The following is a 19,322-nucleotide window of genomic DNA, read 5'->3' on the forward strand; positions in this document are numbered from 1 at the left end:
TCATCAGCCCCCAATCTGCATCTTAAGCTGACATCAGGCTGCACTCTGCTGACAAATCCCCTGCCTCTCTGTGCACTGGGCTGAAGTTTCCAGGTATTTATGCCTCTGAGCCTTTTCTGACCAATACTCAGTCTCAATTGTCCCTAAAGCTCTGGTAAAGTTGGTCTTACAGTCTCACCCTCTCTCTCTGGACCTATATAACCCACTCTCCCACTGTGCTGCAACTGTGCTTTGTCATCTCTGACACTTTCTTCACATGCTGCATTTCAGGATGTTTGTGCTGGCCCCCGTATGCACCATGCTTTGCTAAGACAGGCAGACCTCGAGCAGCATACCCCTAAAGGTAAATATACTGAGAGGAAACTTGATGTGGCAGGAAATGGGGCCATAACTTTTATGGTTGCTTATAGTGAGCATGCTGGGAACTAGGCTGATGACTCTAGGTTACTGCTCTGCTTTCATTCTCCTGTCAGTGCCAGGAATGGTGCTAGGCTGCTTGAACGCCCCATGAAAACAGAATTTCATTTAGAGGTGGAGCAAAGTGATCTGACTGGCTGGTAAACCATGCTCCCTTTTCTCCTGGATATATCCAGGGTAGACTGCATTGCTGCCTATGGGAGTTGGGTCCCACGGGCTGTATGCCAGGAGATCACTGAATTTGAATGCATTACCATTGCATATGGAGCCAGCAATGCCCCTTTCCTGTGAAAGTGGGACCTGCCTGTGAAAGCTGTATTCAGGGTCTACGTACCCATAGACAAAGTCACAGTCCTTCGTCATTTATTCATTCTTCATCCAACTGCACCCCAGAGCAGCTTGTTCTCCCTAGATGCAAGGGGTCTTTGTGCATATAGAGCTGCTGGTCTCACCTGCTTACAAGAGCTTGTTATATCATGGATGCTCAAATATAGGAACAGAACATGGTTGAAAGGTTTGCCAGCACTCTCCTGGCCCCTAGAGCATTCTTGGAGATATGGATCATAGGCTGGCAGCGGGCGGGGAGAAAGTGCATGCGAGAGGATTTTAGTCTTAGAGGAGGATGGTAACTATATATACCACCTTCCTGTGCTTAGAAGTGACATTTATTTTCATGAGTGAGGACAAATGACTGCATCCTCAAGTGAATCTTGACAAGCTAGACTCATCCCTAACAAGTGGAGACAGATCTCTATTTATGATCTGCTGCTTCTTCAAGGGGGAAGCAGCTATCAAGCTGGAAATGTAAATGCAAATGAAACGCTAAGTATTGACATAAATAGTTGATAGTGCAGAAAGTGCCATAATGGATGGTGCCATGGATTTTGCAACAATGAAGCGACAAAATTGGAACAGCTGTGCTCCCTGACAACAAATAAAAATCAGGGCCATTCTGTAAAGACCCCAAGCAAGAGATATGCATGAGCCTAAAGGACCTGTAGTAAACCCTCTGCATTTTAGGAATTCCTCAAAATTATTGTAAGCATGTATGTTGGTAAGGACAATGGAAGTGCTGAGGATCATATTTATTCCAGGCTAGGCACCCTTCCTAGGAGAGGGGAGTAGAGAGAGAGGAGCCAATTCAGTGGCTATTTCCTTTAGTCCCTAAGCAGACAATGTATACCTATGGGGTTGTGTCAGGGGCCATTTAAGGAGGACAAGGGAGTGACGTCTTAGAGGAACCTTTCTGTACCCACTCATCCTGAAACTTGTCTGGTTTCGGCATTATTGGCTGCTCTGCACAATTGCTTTGAAATCAAGGGGTTGCATCTATGATGGAAGCAGAAGCACACGGAGCAGGGTGAAGGACTGGGTCCAAAGCTTGACATCCAAAATACCCGCTTATGAGCCAGAACCTTAAGTTTCTCTTTGGTAAAGTGTGAAAGTTCACCAAATAAAAAGCTCTCACTCCACTAAAATCTATTTTTAGCTCAGTGCTTAGCTGTCTAGGGAATAGTGCTTTTTAAAACTTGCATGCAATTACTTAATTTAGTTTAAGCTTCAAATTCCCCGTGTGCTGCTGTTCTATTATTTGCAGCTTGTTTAGCAATATAAACAGTTTAGTTTATTTATGGGGTGAGTGACATGGTTTAATTTCAGCCAGTTCTTGGAAAAGTATACTTTTTGCTTAGTCCAAATTTCCATTGAAAACATTTGGCCAAATTGTGAGATTGTTAGCTGTTCAACTCAATTTTTTCTCACACCACTACTGATCTGAGTGGGAGGTTCGCTTGAGCAAAAAACTGAGGAAAGGTTTGTCCCAAGTAAAGTGTGAATTGGGACTTCAGCACATAAAGATGACCTGAGTGGCTTGTTCTCTCCTGCAGTATTCATAAGCCCTTTATCACCATCTTGACCAAGTTCCTCCCAGCTAGGACTGACTCTTGGTCTCAGGGCACCCCAGGGAGGCAGGGGAATCCCACCCCTTTCTGAGAGTGAGGGAAACTGTGCGCTAGAGACAGTAACTTGCCCACCATCACATAGAGAGTCTGTAGCAAAGCTAGGAACAAAACAGAGCTCTTTAAAGCCAGGTCAGTGCCCTACCTCCTAATAAGGTGCATGACAGTAATTCTCAGTGGAGGCTTCTTCTGTGCCATCATTTTGATACTGGAAGACCATAATGGCATACTGCAGCAGGAAAAAAGGTCTTCGTTTCTGTTTCCCATCTGATGTCAGCTTGATATCTCTCACAAATCTAGTGAAGTGACTTCTGCAGACAGCCCAGGCGACAGCACAGTCCTCCTGTGTGTGTGAATGTAAAGCAGAGTGATGTCTAGTGGTTTCAGATGTGTGTTTCTCTTTGTCTCTTAGTCACAACCTTCAGGATGCCTGAGGACTTTGGAAGTGTCCTGGATAAGCAAGTGATTGGACCAACTACTGAGAACCTCATCAAGTCAGATTTCCCAGTACAATCATTTAAGCCCAAAGTGCAGATTGCCTTCCAAGGTCTTCCAGGGCAATGCCCTCGGAAGATTGAAGTAGAGAGGTAAGTAACCAGAAAGTGGCTAAAGACATCATTACGGAATGGACACAGCAGATTAGGGTGTTGATTTTTTTTCAAGACATGACATGTCAGAAACCTTTAGGAAAATACTATCCTGTAAGGCAGTGGTCTCCAAAGTGGGGTGTGCGCATTGGAGGGAGTACACAAGGCAATTCATTGGGATGTGGGAAGAAAATTTTTTTTTAAAATAGTGTTTATTTTATCTTTTTCTCATCCTTTTTTTTGTGTATGGTCTATAACATACATAATATATTGTTATAGTACACATGTATAATTTACAAATTGGACTAGACTGATCAGTGATTTGATCATTGTAGGTCCCTTCCAACAGAACTATTCTGTTCTATAGATGCAGAAATACACACATATGCAGTGTGTGCTGAAAAACTTTTTTACTGGTAGGGGTGGATGATCAAAAAGTGGAGTTACAGGCATGGGAGCCTGTCTAGGCACATTAAGTGGTTATTTCCCCCTTGATTCAAAACAGGAGAAGACAGCTATATCTCACCTTTGATATTGCTCAGCTCTTAGCCAGCGAGGGGATAGACTCCAATCAGCTGATGCCAAGGCACCACCATCCTGACAATATGCCAACTATTGAGGAGAAGAAAGATCCCATCTTTCCCATCTACCTGCCATTAAACGTAAGAGAGCATTTGGCAGTTATGACCTATCTCATTGCTTATACCACAGGACGTTTCTGACAATTGCAGGACACTTAGCCATCATTGATACAACAAGCAATAAAACCAGGAAATGCTTTAGAGCAGGTTTGGGCCCTGAAGGATCTCTACAAGATGCTGAACATCTTCTGCAGGGTGCCCACAACTTCCATCAGAACAATCAGTCCTTGAGGGCGCTCCTCACTGTAATTTGTGTGTCCAAAGAAAAGGTGTTATCTCGTGTCTCCTTCCCGATGCAGTAGTCAGCAGTATTACTGCATGAGACCTCTCCAGGTGGTGTCTCTGCTTCCTAGGAAAGGGCTAGAGGTACAGATATTGCTGTTTGGGAGAAGATTGTTGATCAAAGATCAGCACAGCTTTTGCACCTGGACTGTTTTCCCTTTCTGTAGCCCATTTAGGAACTGCATGTTGATTTTCCTCCCATGAAATTTTCTATCAGGTATTTTCTTCTCTCTGAAGTAACACTTAATTTCACTCATGTCCTGGCTTTTTAGATATTTGACAATGACGAGTATGACTGTCGAACACCAGAAGAGTGGATCTCGCTAGGACTGGAGCCAGGTTCTCATGATAGAAAGCCAGTGCCTGGAAAAGCACTCTTACCTACAGATGATGTACTGGGACACGGTAAAGCTTGAATGAGTTACTGCTCAAGCGAGGCAACACTAACAATTACAGGCCTATTCAGCAGAAAGGGAGCATGTAGATTCTGACAAATGCAGCTCTGAATAGCAGAAATGCAATAATTCATTCTGACCAGGCTCAGGCAGACAGAGCAAGAGACCAGGGTTCTCAATGACTGTCTGTCCTACCCTGGGCTGACTGTTTCCACTCTTTTAGAAGTAGGCTCTGCCTTTTGCCCTCCTTTCTGTGCCTGGAAGTCGGTACAGTCAAAGTTTCATTTTATTGATATGTAGGTATCTTCATGAAGTAAGTTAGTTAGCTTGAACACAGTACGTTCTGCCTGGATTTCACTGAGAGTGCAGGATCAGAAATTAAGTTCAGACTGCAGTGAAAATCCAAGTAGTAAATCTGGGGCAAATTAAGTGATGTCAACATCTGTTGTTGTCCTGTCACTCAGAGCCTTCCCAATGAGAAGGCATCATAGGTACAGCTGTACTGTTCTCCAGTTGTGGCTGCAGCTCATATCAGCACATCTGCACTAGCTTTAAAGTGTAGGAACTGGCATGCATACTGACTGCAGCTCTGGGGCAGCCTCCAGGGGCTTGGCTGTCTGCAAAACCTAAGCATAAAATGTAAGCCATGTTAATCGCTGGGCAACCAGCTGAGTTCTGCTTGCAGCTGGCTTGGGGAACACTACACCTAATCACTCCCCAGGTTGAATGGACTGTTCTGCAAGCAAGTAGTCAGACCCTTTAGGCCCTGGGGGAGGTGAGACCAGTGGCACCTGCATAGCACTGTTGAAAATTCCTATAGCTTGGACCTGTGGTTAATAGGATCTATTCTCAACTTCAGTATAATGCTGTCCTGACCTTTATCTACTTTGATACCAATATAGATATATATCTGTCTAGTTAGCATCTCCCAGCATTTAAGAAGATCTGAACATTTAAGGGTTACATGCCCTGGGAATGACCCAGAGAAATAATAGATTGGGGCAGAAGGTACAGGGTTTTACAGCCACTCCCAAGTAGAAGAACAAGGACTTGAGTGGAGGGTGACACAGGGCTAGAGCCACACATGGGAAAGGAGAATGGGATCCCCATGGAGCCCATGTGGGTCATGAGGATCAAGGGGTGAGGTAATTGGGAGGCAGAGGGGCCCCCAGGTATGGGCTCAAAGAGTGGATGTAGGGGCATATGGAACCCAAATATGAGACTATGGCTGCAAAGAGTGAGTGGGAGTGCCTGAAGCAGGCAGTGGGAGGATGGTCCACAGGGAACCCACAGAGGTAAGAGGAGGAAAATGGAAGTCTCTGGTGTGTGCAAACAGCTGGAAATGCTAAGTTGTAAGACCTGAGTTCATTATTTAGTTGATCACAGGAGAAATTATGTGAGAGTGACTGATATTCAAGCTAGTAAATGAATTTGACTGCAGCCTCATCACTCTGATCAGGAAAGTCCATTTGCTGTAGCCTCCAGGAGAATGGACTAACCTTATTTTAATCCTTTATTCTCTCAGAGGACCCCAAAAGCCAGAAGTTAATCTACAAATGGATTGATGTTGGTGTTCTGGATTATGACAAGGAGACAGAGCTCTACTTGGTCCATAAAACAGATAAGAATGGGCTGGTGCGGGATGAAGAAGGGAGACCCATCCTTAATGGAGGAATAACTCCAGAAGGTGTGTTTCAAGTAAGGCCTTTTGGGACCTGGCATATACTCTGAGAGCCAGTCTGTTACCCATGCTGGTCCTTGGTAGAGGTGGGAAGGATGTGAAGAAATTATTTGATTCCTGTCTCTGTATCACTCTTGACATGTCTGTTTAACCAGTCCTGAAAAACCTCTAGGGGAGAGAACTCCACACCTTAATTTGACAACGCATTTGAGGCCTTCCCTTTGGTGATACCTTTCCTTTTTCTCTGTCTCCCATCTTTCCTGCCTTCAAGACAAGTTAAATGACAGTCTTTCTGGGCCAATGCCATTTTGAGGGGGTATGTCGACAGATTAAGATGAAGTAACCCCCTTTTGAAAGGTTTGGAGGTGCTGCCAATTCCATGCTCCTTGTGTCTTGCTGTCCTCAGCTTTGATCCCTCATTTTGATCTCCAGTAAGCTAACCCAATTATATTGTCCATCAAAAAGCTGCTGTCAGCATTGCAAACCATTCTGAGTTTTGCGTTCCCTGTAAACTCTTGTAAACTTTACTTTCATTCCCCAGGAAGAGCCCCGTTGTTGTCATGTCAATACTGGGTGCCACGAGTGTGCCTGCTGTTTCTGGCTGAAGATCCCCAGGTGTTTGCACAGCGGGTAGTTTCTGCCAACAGCTTGCGTAAGAAGACACAGGCACTGCTATTGTATCACCTGTATGTGGACTGCATGCCCACAGATGGACTAAATAGCATCAGTGAGAAGAGCCTGGGGAAAATGAAGTTGTTGGCTATGCATACTCCCAAACTGAAGAGAGAAAAGAGGTAAAGCATAAAGTACATGTCTGGGGCCTCAGCCTTCAGTCCATTAACATTGTAGGACTTCACAGGGATACAAATGAGTGGCAATGGAGGCAGATCTTGAGCATCCAACTCATAGACTGTGGATCTCATCTGCTTTCCAGCCTGTGCATACTGCCCTCTTGCCCAGAGTGTCATCAGAAGTAGGTAGGACAAGAGCCCCAGGGACACATGAACAGGGTGGGTGATCTGTCAGTATTCCCAGATGAAGCAGATGTACTTCATATGCAGATCCACTGAGCCATGCTTACATCTGCAGTTGTGGCTTTCAACAGCAGGAAGGTTGGACAGAAATGGCATGGTTGACCTTGCTGTCTCCCTGTGCTTTCAGGGAACAGATCAGTCATTGCTGAATTGATCTGCAGACCACCAGCTGTCTCCAGAGAGCTGGCTGTTGTCTGCTGGTGACTCTTCTACTTATTAACAGCTGCTAAAATCAAAAGAAGATCTGCACAGCGTGAAGCAAACAGAACAGGAGATCTCCACCTGGATATAATCGAGTGTCTCTTTGAGATGCAGTTCATATCAGGAAGGTGTTTTAAGAGTGCCTGGGATGATGAATCATGAGCCATTGGTGGTGTCGCTGGGAATCAGCCATGACTGATTGCTCTGCTCAGAGACAGGAAGGTGTGAAGGGCTGCATGGTCTGCCAGCCTAAACTAGAGAGTAGGAGAGTAATTAGTCTCTGTGAGCAGAAATACAGGTATAAAGAGAAGTACTCTGTCTGCTTGAGGTGAAAGATGATGATTTCCTAGGGCAAACAGAGAAGGGTTGCAGCACTTATACACATGTTTTGGCTGAGGAAACTGATTTCAAGAGATGTTCAGCAGGAGGCAGTTGGGAGGACAGCTCGGATAGCCCAGCTTTTCTAGAACTGCCAGCTAGCTTCCTCAGTTCTTGGGTTGGTTTTTTTTCCCCTCCTCTCTGTAATGCTTCTCCCTCTGCACACCCCCAGTGGAGATTTTTCTTTGATCTGAAAAGACACTTGAGAAGGCTGCAGTCCTAGTCCCAGGTCCCCACTTGCCCCTCTCATTAAATGTCCAGTTGATAGCTTTCCTGGCTGCTTCATTGTCTGCACAGCTCTCCTAATGCATTCACTAGTAGGTGAGCTTCTGAGTTAGCAAATCCAGGAGGGAGGGAGTGAAGGGTGGGTTTTGCAGTAAAACTACAGACACATTTCTGCTCAAACATCATGGGTTATCATTGTTTCCGTGTCTTGTAACAGGGTGTTAGACCATATGTGCTGCCTGGAGAAAGAAGTGAGATTAGACTTTGAACGCACCATGAACAGGATCAGCTTTGACAGAGTCGTCACTTCCAAACCTCAGACATTTTCTTATGTCACCCTGCCAGACAAAGAGGAAAAGAAGGTACCAGAGAAAGGTGCGGGACACAGTGAAGCAGTTTGAACTCAGCATGGTTATAGGACCTCTTGTCTTTGATAGGATTCATGCTTTGTTGCAGAAACTCAGGTTCATCTTCATGATTAGGGCTCGTAAGGGGCAGCAGCAGGAGATTATATGAGACTTTTGAGTATGTCTGCTCTTTTTCAGGGTATATTTGCATGTTCATGTTACCTCAGTATAACACATTACCATCAATCAGCTAAGCTGCAGCAACACTGCAAGTGTACCCTTAATGGCACCAAATGCATGGCAGTGTAATTAGCTTAACTGCCTTCTACTCTGTACTGTGCTGGGTCTGGCTGCCTTCCATTTGCTGTGCTCAGCTGTGGCATACCTCAGGTGTGAAACAGGGCTCAGGCTCTTGTAGAGTTCTGAACTGGAGGAAAATGACCACAGTAAAAGATGGGGGGGGGCCATATTTTGTGCACTCCAGTCTTCCAAAGGCTGGAATGCCTTGAGGTGGTTCACAAGTGGCCTCTCACAGATGAGATGATTCAGCTGTGCCTTGAAGCCTCAGTGGGAAGATTCTTCAAGTCCAGTGTTCTTTCTCATGGAAACTTCATGAGCCAAAGCCTCAGGAAGGTCAGGCATGAAGACAGTCCCTCAATCCCTAATGGGAGGCTGCAGAAAGTCCCTGCTGCAGAGCAGAGACTCATCCACTCATGTGCTGAAACTGCTACATGATAAGGCCTGTGCATCAGAGAAGAGTCCTTTTCACAAGCACTGTCCCAAAGGGAACTGCACTCTTCCTCCAAAACAGAAGCTGGGATGGCTGTTGCAGGCAATAACATGTTCTTTTTTTTGGTGCCAGGGCTCATCTGGATCCCAGACTACCCTTTTGATGAACGACAAGCAGATTTCAACTTTGTCTCACTCCTGACCAGGCCAGAAGTCATCCTTCTCCTTACACAGGTGCAAGATGAGTGCAACAAGTCAGCCACCATGTCTCTGTTTAACTCAACCTTAGCCAAGCATGTCAGCTTGGAGGAGTTTGAACAGATCCAGACCCAGACCTTCACTCAGGTGAGCAGAGGAAGCGTGGGGGGTGAACACATGGAGCAGCCAGCAGGGCTGTCACCATGTATTAGACAGATGCAGCAGCTGCAGATCTATTCCCTGGAAACGGATGAGTATGAGTTTTCAAAGGAGAGATTGTGGGTGGGGCAGGGAGGAATTTGCATGTGCGTGTCAAATTTATTGGGATGTGGGGAGAATGGGCTGAAAGAGCCATAGCCCCCTAGTTAACATCAGCCAATGCTGACCATGCTCTTAGTCATGTGTTGAACAAGTGGCCACATAGGGCTACAGCCCCTCTTTCCTCTCCTGGTCTCCACGCAGATAACAGTCCCGGTTGGCACTCAAAAGTTTCCAGTTCTTTTATGTCCCCATCCTTCCAGCTGCAGAGCTTTGATTCCTCCTGAAGCGCTCATGGGGGTAATGCTTCCCTACACTCTATGTTCTTTATGTACTTAATTAAATTACTCTGCTTGCAATGCCAGCAGAGACTAGAATAAAAATTTGCAACTCTGTGGTAACTCTCACCAGAAGATCTTCATGCCCTCTAAATGAGGGCAGCACATTGCACCCTGGATGTGGCCACATGGAGTAGCTTGCACAGTAAATCAGTGGCAGAGGGCATGTGCTGGTCCTTCCCAGTCCCATGCTGTTTCAGCTAGGCAGTGCTGTCATCCACTCAGTGACTGAGGTTGTTTTATTACACACAAACAGCAGCTGCCTGTGGAGCAAAAGTGACACTTGGTGGTATTTTAATAAATTAAAACACTGCAGACTGCTGCTGCCGCCCTTGGCTTCTTCCTCTTTTTCTCCTCACTTGCCAAGAGAAGACAACATTCTGTCCTTCACTTGCTCATCATACTGTCTACACAACTTTTTATGAGGGACCGTGACACAGGCAGCTCCAGGTATGCTGCTCTATAGAAAAGAGAACAAAAAGGAAACACTGTGTATAAAAAGAAAGAATAGAGCACTCCCGCTTTTTAATATCAGGCATTCTTTCTGTAGGGCTTTTGTCAGTGAAGGAGATGTGTGGCCAGGTTCAGATGCCACGTGTGTGTGCATGGATTTGACAGCTGCTGTTTAGCTGCCACAGCTCTGAGAGGACAGTTGCATTTCACTGCAGAGAAAGGTGCAGCAGTCCCAGCTAGCAGCTAACCTCACCATACTGCTTTCCCATCAGCACTTGGAGGATTTCACAGCTTGCTTTTTTTCTTTACCCTAGGTGCAGATGTTTCTCAAGGATACTTGGATCAATACTCTAAAGAATGCTGTAAAGAGCAACCTGAGAGATGGAGGCAAAGACTGGTATAACCTGGAACAGAGCCACTGGGATGTCTACCAGATGTCCAAACTGTGTAAGCTGATGAAGCGCATCAAATTCATGCTTCAGGACTCTCTGCGGTATCTGGTCCAGAACTCGCTGATCAGCTTCACCCAGCTTTTGCTGGATGCTTGCCATGGTATCCAGAATTGCTCAAAGGACATGGAATGGGGAGATGACCTCATTAATAGTCCCTACAGGTGAGGAAGGGAGGGAAAAAAAGGGTGGAAAGAGCAGAAAGGTGTAGTGCCATTGTCTTTCTAACTACTGTTTTTACAAGCAAGCTTTGCACTGTATGGGAACCTTAGGCTGGGCTGTTTCCCCGAGTCCTCCACCTGACACATTTGCTTGAGTATGGAAGAATGACACAAAGCTGGCTGCTCTGTTAGTACAGATTTCAAGTTGCTGTTAGTGATATGAGGCAGCCCATCAGAACTGAGGTCTGCTACTTTGACATACTGTTCTAAAGATTAGCCACTTCCAGCATTCTCAAGGGAGCAAATAATTACTAGTTCTTTTCTGGAGGCCAGGAAGAATACCAGGAGGCATGGCTGCTTAATTCCATTCTTGTATTAAACCTCAGGAGTGGGATCTGGCCTGGGGTCTCTAAGGAATACCAAATTCAGGTTGTCACGGTGCCTAGAATTTTCTTCCATTTGGTATTGATTTAAGGATTTCTGTCCTTCATGGTATTAAAAAGGAAGGTTTAGAAATTGAAAACAGGAAGAAAAGAAAAAACCCTGCCACTCACATGAGGCCTTTTACCTTGAAATCAGCGGAATTCTTGACACTGACTTCAGCTGATCCTGAGCCATGCTTGTAACATACAAGATTGGGAGATACTGAATATAACTTCCTGAAGGTGCATTTTAGGATTATATTGGAGATGCTGAATATCTGGTTTGAAAAGCATCTGCAATTTTTCTGTAAAGCAGCTCCAGTTCTCAACGTAAGGTTATGACTTTTGGGGATCCTGGTATGTCACAACTGACACTTCCTTTGCCTTTGATAGACAAGGGTTCTTAATGTCTTTACTGGTAAATTCAGAATGCAGTGTTTCGTACCTTCAGATGCCTGGGCCAGTCCTCCTCTCCTCTGCTTTTCTTTCCAGTCCAGTAGGCTTTTTAGTATCAGCACCAGAGCAATATAGTTCTGTGCCGTTGTCTCAAAAAGCATCCCTGTTCTTCCTTATCTCTTCCCACTGCAGGCCTCAAAGGAATCCACTCTTTGTAACAGACCTTGTGCTAGACAGCAGTGGTGTTCACTTCAGCCCCCCTGTGGAGAGCTTTGAGAAGTCCCTCATTTCTCTGTTCGACAAGGGAATCCTGGTGACTCACACTGTCCCACAGCTGGAGAAGGTGAACTCTTTTGCATCAACAGTGGTAGAGCTGTGCAAGTCTCAGTGCATTGCAGCTTGACAGAGACACCCCTGAGCTTGTAGTGAGGGAGAGAGTTGCAGAAGTAGGTAGCTGGGAATCCAGTTAAATTAATTTGGGCACAGCACTATGCTAATGCAGTTCTATGCTGACAGGATTTCTTCAAGCTCCCCAACCCTGTAGCTATTTCATCTGGTTGCTATCTCTGCTTTGGTGCTGCAGGTTCTGTGGAGACATGTCCTAAGTAGCCTGGTTGCCCTAAGTGCATGGCAGCTGGTAAAAGCTTTCCATAAAGAAAATAGCACCTTTTCCAGTGCTGTCAGTCTGGTGCAGATCTCTTCTGCATATGCATCCTTCTGCCTATTACTGTGAAAGCTATATCTCCCTAGATCACCCTTCTTTGGGGGGCAACATAAAACTGATAAAACAATTCCTGACACAATGTAGAAGGATGGGCTGCATGACTTCCCAAAGGTGCCACTAGTGATTGTCTCGCCCCTCCCCTGAGGAGGCATCGTTAGCTCTGCTAGTCCTGAAAGACCTCTCTCCTTCCTTTTCCAGTATGTGTTGGAGAACATACTTATCACAGGCACACCCTTGCTGGAGTCAGTGGGCTTGCACGAACCAGAAGTGGAAGAACTACGTGAGGCTATGCGGTCTGCCATTCAAAAGGCACTGATCCCTCTCCAAGCCTATGCCAAGAGATACGAGAAGTTCCTAGAACTAAATAACAACATCCAGTACTTCCTAAGGTAAGTGGTTTCTGATAAAGGCACCTCTAACCCAAATGGCAAGCCTTTTCAGAAGCTGTTGTGTGGATGTGCATGAGAATGTGGGACCTGTTCTGAGAACACAGGTGTGTGTGATGTGCCTCAGATGTGAGATCAGGCATCCGTCAGAGGCAGCCATGGACAATGGTCCATGCTTTTAGAGGACATTGGTGGTGGCAGTGAGAATTTCTTCCTGCTTCTGACAGCAGTCTCATTCCCGTCATGTTTGTAAGTGTAATTGGAGATATTAATGGCCCTAAAAATGACTCATCCTGTTTGAAAATCCAGTTGGCATACTTGACTCTGACCTCCTTCAAATAGCGTCTGTTCAAGCTGATAACGTTCTGTAGAAAGTAATGTTTTCTTTTGTTTCAGCCTCATTGTCTTCACTGCCAAAACTCTTTGCACCTATGCTGTCCTTTAGCCTCTGTTACTTTAATGGTCTTGGTTTTAGGCCTCACATTTTATCCAAACAGTGGGACTGAAGCCCTTTTTCTCTTTTGTTATTCCAGCTTAATCAATTTACAAATCCCAGCTGACAAATTCCTGTCTCTTCCTAGAAGACACTGAAGTGCCTGCCCTCCCCCAAGCTGCCTCCTGATCTTGCCCTGTTTACACCAGTGCTTTCATTTTGTCTCTCTCCTCTTGCCTTATTACCTCTTTCATCTCTTTCTTCAACTCCTTTTCTGCAGCTAAAATATTTTGTGCTTTTATTCCACTCCACACCTATTATGCTCTAGAATCCATTGGAGATTTGAGTCTGTCCCTTCCCTTGCTTCCCAGTAATGTTCCTTAGCTACATACGAGTTCCGTATCTTCTCGTATACATATCTTCTGAAACTGAGGGACTGTCTACACTGCTACGTGGGTGTAGCTGCAGTGCAGGTGGGCATAGGCAGCCTGGTTTCCTCTGCTTGGCTTTGGTAACTCTAGCAGTGAAGACACTGAAGCAGAGCCTTCAGTGCAGGCTGGTCACCCAAACAGATGGACTTTACATGGGATGTCTTTGCTACTATAGCTTCCCATGCTCAGTTAAAGCTAGCCCTCATGTACATGACTGATATAAACACTCCTCACTTCCTATGTAGCTGTATCTTTGGTTGTAAGGTATAGAAGGCATTGGTACCCTCTCAGTCTGTGCTTGCAGAAAGTTGTATACATTTGAATAGATGCATGTTTTAATAATAGTAAACATACTCGTTATTAATTTAATGTCTCGATGCTTTGGGCAGACACATCTGGACATCCTACGAACAGCCTGGATGCTCAAATAATCTTCAGGTCTACATTACCTTTTTTGTTGGTGTTTTTATTTACAGAGACTACGAAGAACAATGTCCACCTGCTCAGGAGGTGATGAGTATAGTAAACATGCACTTGTCTGAAAAGGAGAACCTGGACAACACTCTACCTAGTTCTATTGTCATTGGTCCCTTCCATGTCCGTATAGACAATGTTAAGCAAAATCTGTCCAAAAAATACAACAGGCTTGCCACTTCAATGTTGGACATACTGGCTAAAAACCTCCATTTGCAGGTGGAGAATGTAAGTTACCTGGTTCAATAGGTTATCTGTCAGTGTCTTGTCTTGTCCTTCTGCTTTTGAAGTCACTGTGTTAGTGAAATGGCCAAAAGTCAGCAACTGAGGCCACAATAATGAGGTCATTTTAAAGATTGCATCGGAGTGATTATTTAAAAAACGACTACAGGGAAGACATGTAGAGTCAACTAAATCAAGTATTAAATATACTTAATAAGTTATGTGCCTGAAAGTTGTATCTCTTGAGACTAAATTCTTCAAGACCCTGCCATCTTATAGAAGTGTGTTGGTGGATTGGAAAGATCTGCCCAGTAGACAACTGGAAGGTCCTTCTGCTCGCTCTGAAGATAACTGGAATACAGACAATTGCATCTGCCAGAGGGTTGTCTAAATCTGTTACTGTCATCATTTCAACTACATACCTGCGGTTCCTCTTCCTCTTTTTTTGGCAGTCTCATTCCGTTTAAGCTCAAATGAGATGGATGGAGAAAGACTGTGGAAAGAAAAAGATGGAACAGGACTGTGTCCTCATCACTTTAGACCACCTTCAGAATGGGAAGTGGGTGGATCATGGCAGATTTTCGAGTCTGCCCATTAGCAGTTAATGACTTTTTGATGGTCTTTTCTCTGCTGTGTCCTGCAGATCTGTGATGCATATAAAGCGGTCAGCTGCAAAATGCATGAGAAACCAAACAGTATTGAGGAGCTGGCTGAGCTGCGGGAGTGGATTAAGGGAGTCCCTGAGCAACTGGCTGTGCAGGAGGTAGGGCATGCTCTCCTTATGGACAGGGGACACCAAAGGAAGTGAGGAGGAAATTTGTCAATGTAGTGTGTGGTGTCTCAGCAGAACTCCATTTTTTTTGCTTGGATGTCTTTGCATAATGCCATAAGATTCTTGGGTTTGTATTTTTGTAATTCCTAAGATTTGTATTTTTAAATACACATATCATGAATTTAAATATCTATACAAAACAAAAGAGCAGCTAAAAATCTAAAAGACTTATGTATGCTTTTTGCTACCTCCATGATCCATTCTGCATTTGTGTACTGAATAGCTGTCTTCTAAAAATGAATGCATTCAAGAAAATATTTCTGCTATCAAATGCTCATATTGCTGTTAACATATTTCTTCAAATAGGGCATTCTAGTGCCGAGTTATTTCAAAGTTATTTGAAGTGTAGGGCTTCTCCCAGCTGAACAAATGGGGAACAAAGGCATCAAGCTGTAAGCTGACTTGTCCATGCCAAGGAAAGAATCTGGAGGATAACCCAAACCACTCAATTTCTGTCCAGCACTTTATCCACTAGGTCACACTTCTTTTCATTCTTATAGAACAGAGGATGATGATGGCATGATCGTTCGCAGAACAAGGGGTTGTAAATCCATTCCGACTGTTCATACAGCAGAGAAGCAGCCTACTTCACATTAAGCTTGTGTGATTAAGGCCCTTCAAAGGCACCTTATGAAAATGAGGTATACACCAGAGAGTTGGAATCAGTATGGTCTAGAGATGTCTATTTTTTTGTCTCTTTCTCTCACCCTGTGCAGGAACTGATTCATGAAGTCACAGAAGATTACAAGGTCATGGAGGAATTCCTTTACAATCTTACTGAAGAAGATTTCAATGACAAGTGAGCACAAGGCATTTCTCCCACTGTCCAAGTGGGGTACTTTGCCGTAATTACTGTTCTCAGGGCTTCAGGGGCTATGTGTCTATCAAGGGCTTCAGCAGAACTTTTAAGTGCCTCTCAGGCTATATGAGCACTGAATTCTTGAAATGAAGTTTATGGAGAAGAAGTGTGGGTTCATGCTGCCTTCTGGCCTGGGGGAAGGCAAACTGATAGCTATTAACCTGTTTAACATATTAAAGCTTTTTTCTCTTGGGGTTTGTTTTTTGAGACATTTGCAAAGTCTCAAAGTGCACAGTTTAGTCTGTGTGTGAAACTGAATGAACACTTCCAAGGTAGGAACACTCTCAGGGTTTTCACAGGAGTAGGAAGGAACATGAACTATGTATTATTACTGCATTTCTTTTCCATGCAGTCTCCTCTTAGTTTTATCTTTGGCTATGTTATTCAGATTGGGGCCTGACTATGCCCCAGTAGCCGAGTCAGCTCACAAACACAGCTACACAGCTTCTAAAGTCCGCTCAGCCCTGGAAGCACCTCTCATATGACATGGACTTCATCCAGTGTGCCTGCAACCTGAGTGGGTCTCTGCAGAGTGCTCCTGAAACTAGAAACATGGGATGCACAGTGCAAAAAACCCACAGGAGCTGCAGGAAAGTAGCTCAGCTCTAGGACAGCTTGGCACAGCTATAGCTGTATGCCCACTGGCCAGACCTGACACATGCAGAACTAGTAGGACATTGTTCCATCCCCAGGCACTGGGAAGGGTGTGACCTTGAGCGTAATGCTGCAGAGCTTGCATCTGGCATTTCACACAAGCTAAAAAGTCCAAATGGAGGAACGGGTGGGCTACAGCTGAGCAAGAACCAAACCTGCCCTGGCATGAGCAGTCACTTTGTGCAGCCTTTCCTATATCTATCTGCAATGCACTCCCCAGGGCATTCTGCAGAAGCCTTGCTATCCAAGGCTTCACTGTATCTGGGTTACCCTGGCCCCTCACTGCCCAGCTTAATAGGAGACTGGCTTTTTCAGTAGCCCTGAAAAGCCACAAGCCAAGACTCTGACCCCATTTTTTTCAGTTCCTTGTGAATACATTCAAAGACAGACATTCCCTCTGGATGCCAACTGTTATTTTGCTGTCTCCTAGCTTTTCAGCAATGTACTGGATTTGTTCCTTTTAAAAAGGCCCTCCACTTCTTCCCAGCCCTCTTCATTTGAATAGCCTAGTCACAAGGACTGCATATCAAGAAGAATAGCTGAAAAAAAATGTTTTGTTGAAACCACATATATTTCTGTTGTAAAGTTTCCTTGTTTGGTGGGAGTTGGCTTTCTCAATCTGTTATTTTCAGCATTTCAAACATTTGCTCAGAAAGCTTCTCTCTCTCCCTCTCTCCTTTTTTTTTTTTTTTTTTTAATTTTGTTATTGTTGTTTGTTGTATCATGTGAATGCAGGTGGGCTGCAAGTTACTGGCCACTGAAAATAACTATGCAAGCTGAGTCCATTCGACTCCAGCACCTCGATGATGAAGACAAATTTCGCAAAATCCAGGTCATGGATCAGAATGGCTTTCAAGACAAACTGGAAGAGATGCAGGTATTAAGCTACTGACAATAAACTATCCAGAGAAGGGGGCCTTGAAGCTCTTGTGGTCAACTAGGTGGGAAACTTTCAGAAGATATTTTAGTCAGATGAGTTTTTAGGTCAATGTATTGTTGGACCAAAAATTACCTCCACCCCCCCACCCCCACCCCGTTTTTTTATTGGAAGTTGGGCTTTTGATTAAGAGTTTCATTTTTGTGTGAAGGACAATACTTTTTGCAGAAATACTGATTTTTCACTTGGAAGTTGTTCATTGAGATACAAAATTCTGATTCTTGGTGCTCGGGCAACCCATGCACCTCCTTTTTCTTTCTTGTGTACTCAGTTCCCTGCAGAGCATCTCCCATGATGCATTGCCATCAAGGGGGAAAAATACAGCATTCAATCATGGAACTCATTTCATGTGAAAGACCCTGAAACAGCAACAGAGTTTTGAATCTGAGATACCTCTGGTTTCTGCTAAAGCAATCTGAATTTTATTTTTCACCAGAAGCTCCTAAATACAGGAAAAAAATGCCATCTTGGAAAGGCTGTAATCAGTGACCTAGATAATCTTGGAAATAGACTCCCAAAATGATAATACCCCAACACTGAATTAAAAAAACAACAACAACAAACCAACCCAAACAAACCCAACAAAACCAAAAAGTTATTAGAGAAGCTCTAGATGTGTGTTGCTGAGCAATTCATGGAAACAAACTGAGTGACCTTGTAGAGCTATCATTTTCATTTCACTGATTCTGTAGCTAACGAACAGTATAAATTCAGTAGCAAGAAATCCGGGCGCAGTCTTACTGCTCCTACTTCTCGGGGATTAACTGTTGTCACAAAGACGAAAAGCAGCTGGTCATCACATTTGTGCTTTCAACCACCTGACCAGTGGTTATTGCTTCTCCTCACCGCTTTTCATTGTGGTCTAAACAGAAGTGGAATTGGATTGGGGGAGGTGAAATTGTGAGCATAAAAATCTTGCCTTTGAATGTAACAAAGAGCACAACAGGAAGCTAAGATCTCCAGAGGCAGCACTCAGCTTTAGAGCCACATCTCATGCCTGCCTTTTCTCTTTCAGCTGACTGTAGGTGGATTTTCCATCCAGGTGGACATTAACCAAGCTCACGAGCTGGCTAACAAAGCAAGGGAGGTGAGGAAGCAGCTGAAGGAGCTTCAGAATTTGGCAATTCTCTACAACAACAGGGAAAGAATCTTCGGGATGAAAGTTACTAATGTAAGTGTCAGGTCCTGTACCTACAAGACTCTAATCTTTGTTGGGCCTTCTAGGTGGTAGGTAGAGCAAATAATGAGACACAGTTCCCCAGGAAGGAATCCTTCATGCTCTTTAGGTTTATCTGATTAACTGCTCTGCCGTCCTATAGAATGACCACACTGCTCCATCGCTCCACTGTGCTGCAGAAGAGCTAATCCCAGGCGAACTTGGAAGGCTGCTCATGGGCCTGATATTGCTACTTCTGTGAGAGACTTTGGGTGCTCACATTCAGATCTGAGTGATGTTAATGAGGAGGAATTGGATGGGGAAGGTCTTGAAGCAGCAGTTAAGATGCATCAATTTCTGTGAGGCTGTTACTGCAGTTATATGGACGTGAATGAGTGGTTGCATAGTGGTGTGCAGGCAGCTGGCTGAGCTCAGAGCATAGCATGTTCTCCTAAGGCAACAGTTTATATAGCTGCAAACACTCATTTTGCCTGTAGATGTTCAGCTGCCAATGCATCATTGTCATCCACGTCTAGCCTAGTCTGACTGCAGAGTAGAAGTTGAGTTCACGTGATCCTTTCCTACTTCTTACTCTGTGGTTACTTCTTCGCTGTAAGGAGCCAAGTTTCAATATGATGTGCAGTGTGTGCTTTCACTGACTGTG

At 44.6% G+C, this 19,322-nt stretch overlaps 1 protein-coding gene across 1 annotated transcript in view; it reads left to right on the top strand.

Annotated features, from left to right (window-relative positions):
- The first annotated feature begins 291 nt into the window (after positions 1–291).
- DNAH1 (dynein axonemal heavy chain 1) overlaps positions 292–19,322 on the top strand; it is a 69,878-nt gene continuing 50,847 nt past the window's right edge. The window contains exons 1-16 of the mRNA XM_049826518.1: positions 292–343; positions 2,788–2,962; positions 3,468–3,624; positions 4,158–4,290; positions 5,806–5,967; positions 6,503–6,755; positions 8,017–8,174; positions 9,009–9,220; positions 10,437–10,735; positions 11,743–11,893; positions 12,473–12,663; positions 14,001–14,226; positions 14,864–14,983; positions 15,769–15,851; positions 17,301–17,442; positions 18,518–18,673. Coding sequence (XP_049682475.1) covers positions 292–343; positions 2,788–2,962; positions 3,468–3,624; positions 4,158–4,290; positions 5,806–5,967; positions 6,503–6,755; positions 8,017–8,174; positions 9,009–9,220; positions 10,437–10,735; positions 11,743–11,893; positions 12,473–12,663; positions 14,001–14,226; positions 14,864–14,983; positions 15,769–15,851; positions 17,301–17,442; positions 18,518–18,673 — 2,670 coding nt within the window. The remainder of the gene's footprint in view (positions 344–2,787; positions 2,963–3,467; positions 3,625–4,157; positions 4,291–5,805; positions 5,968–6,502; positions 6,756–8,016; positions 8,175–9,008; positions 9,221–10,436; positions 10,736–11,742; positions 11,894–12,472; positions 12,664–14,000; positions 14,227–14,863; positions 14,984–15,768; positions 15,852–17,300; positions 17,443–18,517; positions 18,674–19,322) is intronic.

The sequence above is a fragment of the Accipiter gentilis genome, chromosome 23 (genome assembly GCF_929443795.1).
Source record: "Accipiter gentilis chromosome 23, bAccGen1.1, whole genome shotgun sequence".
Taxonomy (NCBI): domain Eukaryota; kingdom Metazoa; phylum Chordata; class Aves; order Accipitriformes; family Accipitridae; genus Astur; species Astur gentilis.